Source organism: Cervus elaphus, chromosome 5, assembly GCF_910594005.1.
Source record: "Cervus elaphus chromosome 5, mCerEla1.1, whole genome shotgun sequence".
NCBI lineage: Eukaryota > Metazoa > Chordata > Mammalia > Artiodactyla > Cervidae > Cervus > Cervus elaphus.
In genome coordinates, this window is record NC_057819.1 from 112,468,035 (window position 1) to 112,473,227 (window position 5,193).

The 5,193-nt window shown below is 59.5% G+C and overlaps 1 protein-coding gene across 2 annotated transcripts; it reads left to right on the forward strand.

Annotated features, from left to right (window-relative positions):
• Window positions 1-1,042: 1,042 nt before the first annotated feature.
• CSF3 (colony stimulating factor 3) lies at window positions 1,043-3,948 on the forward strand. 2 transcript variants are annotated; one of them, XM_043900950.1, is made up of 5 exons: window positions 1,043-1,704; window positions 1,807-1,961; window positions 2,349-2,456; window positions 2,600-2,746; window positions 2,975-3,948. In XM_043900950.1, exons 1-5 carry the CDS (start codon window positions 1,692-1,694, stop codon window positions 3,137-3,139), a joined length of 588 nt encoding a protein of 195 aa, XP_043756885.1. In that variant the 5' UTR covers window positions 1,043-1,691; the 3' UTR covers window positions 3,140-3,948. The 2 variants fall into 2 exon arrangements, with proteins under 2 accessions (XP_043756885.1, XP_043756884.1); XM_043900949.1 differs by having other exon boundaries at window positions 1,043-1,961.
• The last annotated feature ends 1,245 nt before the right edge of the window (window positions 3,949-5,193 follow it).

Consider the following 5,193-nt stretch of genomic DNA (forward strand, 5'->3'; position numbering starts at 1 on the left):
AATTTAAGCAAACTCTGGGAGATTGCAGAGGACAGGGAAGCCTGGTGTGCTGCAGTCTGTGGGGTTGCAAAGAGTCGGACATGATTTAGCGACTGAACAACAACGGAGAGTGCCCAACACATTATCTGGTTTGGGCTGTGTAATCTGGAGGTCCTTAAGGCTAGGGAGAGGAGGCATGATTGTGAGAACTCTTGCCCTGCCTCCCAACAGTTCTGTTAAATTCACCCGCCTCTTCCCATGAAGGTGGGCCCAGAACTGGGCTTAATCAGTTGCCTGGCCTAAGGTAGAGTGGGGGCCAGGGCTGTCCAGCATGGCCAGAACCAGAGGCAGGACGTGAACTGATTCGTAGTTGATGGCCCTGCCAGCTGTGACCACCAGGGGGCACCCCCACCCCAGAGACGGCCTGGCCCAGTCAGACACACCCACTCCTCTTCCCAAGACTATCCTGGCATCTGGTGGGGTGAACTGGGAGGGAAAGTCACAGTCTCAGATGCAGCCGGCCACACTGCCCCAGGCAGGCCCTAGGGCCTCTGGAAAACGCTCAGACCCGAGGCAGAAGTCTGGGTTATAACACTGACTCTGCTATCCATGACCTTGGGCAAGCCTCTTAACTCACTGACCCAGTTCACGGTGTTGGAACAGACGCCAAAAGTTCTTCCAGCCTGGACAGCGCGTGGTTCTTGGGTTTGAGGCCAGGTGGTTTCTTCTTTCTCACCCCAGCCCTTCTCCCCTCAGGGCAGCACACACTCGCCCGCCAGGGAAGCCACCTGTCCCAGACCCTCAACTCCAAAGCGCCGAGGCACTGGCAGGGGGTGGGGGTGGGGGTGGGGGGCGGTTAGTGCAAGAGGAGGAGGAAGGACAAGGTCAGGTGACCCAAGAGCCTCAAAGGGTCTTGCTTCATTCAGGACAGACATCCGGTTTCCTCTGGTCTCTGCCAGGATTCTGGGGGCAAAGGGATGAGTCATGGGGGGATTGGGGAGTTCCCAGATAATCAGTTCAGGATGGAAACTGGGAGGATGCCCATTAAAGCGTGGGTTGGGGACAAGAGACCAGACCCCAATGTCCTTATCTCAGGCCTCTGGCCCCTCAAGAGGGCAATCAGAGAGGCAATTTCTATCGCCTGGGACTTGGAGGGGATAGGAATGAGGCAACTAGCTTCTTCCTTCTCCAAACTGGGGGCCTGGGAGCAGGTGGCTTAAGGATCCCAAGAGAGAGTGGTTAATGGGGCTGACTCAGGAGATACGCCAGGGGAGGAAGGGAGGGAGGAGGGCCCCAGGTCTGCCTCTTCCTTGAGGTTCAACCAGACTCCAGCCTCCCCGGCTTTTTATCGTTGGCTCCGTTTGGTTCAGCGGTTCAGTTCAAACACCCTGGGGCAATTCAGACCTGGGTGGGGCTTAGGGGAGGAAGGGAGTTTGAGGGGGGCAAGACGTCAAAGAAGAATCAGAGATTCCACAATTTCACAAAACTTTCGCAAACACTTTTTTTTTGGTCCCAACCCCCCTGCATTGTCCTGGACAACAAATTTGCATAAAACTTGGGAAGCTATTACTAAGCGTTAGTCGCAGCACCAGGTAATTTCCTCCCAGGCCTCCATGGGCTTAAGTATAAAGGCCCCTGGAGCTGGTCCCTGACAGAACCCAGAACCTACAGACCCACCCAGACCCCTGGCTGAGCCTTCTGCCCAGAGCCCCATGAAGCTGATGGGTGAGTGTCTGGGTCCTGGGAGGGGAGAGCTGCGGCAGCGGGCAGGGGTGCCTGGGCTTCCAGAAAGGTCTGCACTTCTCCTGAGCCCCCGTCTGCTCCCAGCCCTGCAGCTGCTCCTCTGGCACTGCGCGCTCTGGACGGTGCACGAAGCCACCCCCCTGGGCCCTGCCCGCTCCCTGCCCCAGGGCTTCCTGCTCAAGTGCTTAGAGCAAGTGAGGAAAATCCAGGCTGATGGCGCCGAGCTGCAGGAGAGGCTGGTGAGTGAGGGAGGCCAGTGTGGGGACGGGGAGGTGACAGAGATGCTGCAGCAGGGCAGGGAGGAAAGAAGGCACACGGGGAGAGCTGAGGGAGAGAGCTGGGCTGAAGGGAAGCGTGGGAAAGAGGAGCAGGAAGGGACGCGGAGCGAGAGAAAACTCTGGGGGGAAATGAGACTCAGGAGAGGCCCAGCCCGGGAAAGGCGGCTGGTGAGGAACTGGGGGAAGAACCTCTAGGTGACAGTGCTGGGAAGGGTTGGCTGGGAGCTTGGATGAGAAGCCTGGCAGGACGGGTGGGGAGGCGGAGACGTGGAGGTGGAGACGTGGGGGCGCTCGGGGGGACGGGGGGAGGAGGAGCTGCCCCCTCACCCAGCATCCTTCCCACTGCAGTGTGCCGCCCACAAGCTGTGCCACCCGGAGGAGCTGGTCCTGCTCGGGCACTCTCTGGGCATCCCCCAGGCTCCCCTGAGCAGCTGCTCCAGCCAGTCCCTGCAGCTGGTGAGTCCCGAGGGGAGAAGGGAGATGAGGGGGCGGGAGGGTAGGCTGACCTGGAAGGCTCCTCAGTTCTCTAGGCTCCACGCGGGGGCCCTGAGGGGGGCATCCCAGGCGATGTCCCCTGACTCTCCCACACGACCCCCCAGACAAGTTGCCTGGACCAACTGCACAGCGGCCTCTTTCTCTACGAGGGCCTCCTGCAGGCCCTGGAGGGCATCTCCCCAGAGCTGGCCCCCACCTTGGACACACTGCAGCTGGACGTCACCGACTTTGCCACCAACATCTGGCTGCAGGTGAGTCTCATTGGGGGCAACCAGCTTTAAGGGCCAGAACCGAGCTGTTCCCCAAAGGTGGTGCTGCAAGGCTGGGGCCCTGGAGTTCTCTAGGGCTGAGCCAAGTCCCTGGACCTGGTTCTTGTCCTGGCTCCACCGTGAACCCTGGATCTTCCACAGCCCATCAGCCCCTGGCCTTCCCTTCCTGTGCTAACACGCCCTGACTGCTGACCTCATCTTCCCCCACAGATGGAGGACCTGGGGGTGGCCCCGGCTGTGCAGCCCACCCAGGGCACCATGCCAACCTTCACCTCAGCTTTCCAGCGCCGAGCAGGAGGGGTCCTGGTTGCTTCCAAGCTGCAGAGTTTCCTGGAGTTGGCATACCGTGTCCTGCGCTACCTTGCCGAGCCCTGAGCAGAGCTCTTCCCCTCTAGTGTATTTATCTCTATATTTAATATTTATGCTTATTTAAACCTAATATTTAAAGACAGGAAAGCACAGAAAGGGGCCCCAGGCTCCTGGGTCCTTCCTTCCACCTCCATGTGGGGAACCCCCCCGTCTTCCGTACCGGGACTGGGAGGGAGTTGGTAAATACCAAGTATTACTTCTCGTGGCTGCTCCAGGCCTGGCTCTGCGGTGGACTCTGGGGAGAGCCGCAGTGAACCCCTACCCTGAGGGTGCCCACCTCGGGGCCCTTGGAAGCATCAGGAAGTCTCCTAAGTGGGAGACGAGACAGCCCTGTTTAATATTTAAACAGCAGTGTTCCCCAACTGGGTCCTTGCCCCCTGGCTCCAGCCCTGCATTCAGGCATGAAGCCCAGCAGAGGCAGCTGGAGTGGGATGCTTGACCCTGGGGTCCCACGAATTCGCTGGGGAAACTTCTTCTTTTTAAGACATTTTTCAGGCACATTTTGACTCCTCATGTGGGGAGCCCAGGCATTAGTGACGCCTCTTGTTTTTCTGGATGTGCTATAGACGCCATGAGGATCATGACCCTGCTCCACCCCACTGGGGTTGGGGTCAGGGTTCTGACTCTCTTCTGGGCTGGGCAGATGGTCATGTGTCTCTGCCTTGCTGGGTGAGACTGGGAACGCGGAAAAGAAAGATGAGGGGGCTTGTGTGACGGGGTGTGAGAGGAACACTCAACTGTTCACTTTCCACCCCAGCCCCCACTTTCTCCCTGTAGCCAAACTTCATGATAATAAAGTGTTTGTCTCCAGTAAATGGCCTTCCTCCTTCTTGAGTCCAGCTGGTGCCTGGCCAGGGGTTGCGGGTGGGGAGTTGAATGGTGGGCGAGGCTCGAGGGAGGGAAGAGGAGGTGCGGTCATTCCTTGGCACCCACTTGGTATAGACGCCAGGCCGGGTGCTGGGGCACAGCGGTAATGAGGCAGGCATGGTCCCTGCCCTCGTGGAGCCACAGCCTAGCGGGAAGGACAGGACGCAGATGGGTCAGCAGTACCAGGAGAGGAGAGAGTGGGCTGGGGGCTCAACAGTCCAGACGCAGATGGACGCGGGCCTGACGCGAGGGAGGATTTAGTATTCGCTTCAGTCTACCACCTTCCATAAACCTTCACCCTCCCGTGCTCACAGCTGCCCATAAAGATAGGATTATGAAGGGCCTTTTACAGACCAGGGAGCTGAGGTCAGGGCGACAACTTGGATCAGACCCCAAATTCCAGGCTCTGCACTTCTCTCCCTCGTTGAGCTCTGCTTCTGACCTGGCGGGGAGCCCGCCGCCTGAACTCACACCTGGGGAGAATGGAGGGGCCGCTTCACAGCACAGGTCCGAGGCAAGCCTCTCGGCCAAAGACGCACATGTGCTTCTGGGCTGCTGCCACCAGACCCAGGATGCCCAGACAGCCAACCAGTCCCCTCCCAAGATTCCCATCCTCGGCTCAAGTCTCCTCCCACTCCCCTTCCCCACTGGCTCCTCAGAAGCAGGGTCGGGCTGAGGGGTCTAGAATCCTGAGCCGTGCAGCTCAGGGTGCCCTCCCCCCGCAGCTGGTCCTGCAGAAACCAGGGCTTGGAGATGTGTGACACAGGCAAGGAAGGGTTAAACAGAGGCCCTGCCCTCATGCCCCGTGGTCCCTCAGCCCCCCTCACCCCTCATCCCCCAAGTCAGTCCTCCTCCGGAGAGGAAACTCCGGGTCAGTGAGACTCTGGGTGGGGCTTGAAAGGGCTGGGAAACATCGGAACGAACAAGACACCCTACCCCAGCACCAGCGGGGCCCTCAGCCAAAACCTCTCCCTTTTCAGAGTAAATCTGACTTTGCGAGCAGGGGGAGGCAGCTGGCAGGTATGAGGAAGGGAAGCTGCTCCCGTGCCCTGCCCTGCCCCTACCGAGTGGGCAAACACGGGAAGCTGAGCCCAGCCCTCCCCTGAACACCTCGCCTGCCTCCTCTACCACCAGATCGCATGGGTGCCAAGAAGACAGTGCTCTCCCCCCACGTCAGACACCGGCACCGACAG

Coding starts and splice junctions, on each gene's coding strand:
- CSF3 (XM_043900949.1), top strand. CDS start 1,692: ATGAAGCTGATGGGTGAGTGTCTGGGTCCTGGGAGGGGAGAGCTGCGG. Junction 1,962..2,348: donor CCGAGCTGCAGGAGAGGCTG/GTGAGTGAGGGA, acceptor TTCCCACTGCAG/TGTGCCGCCCACAAGCTGTG. Junction 2,457..2,599: donor CCAGCCAGTCCCTGCAGCTG/GTGAGTCCCGAG, acceptor ACGACCCCCCAG/ACAAGTTGCCTGGACCAACT.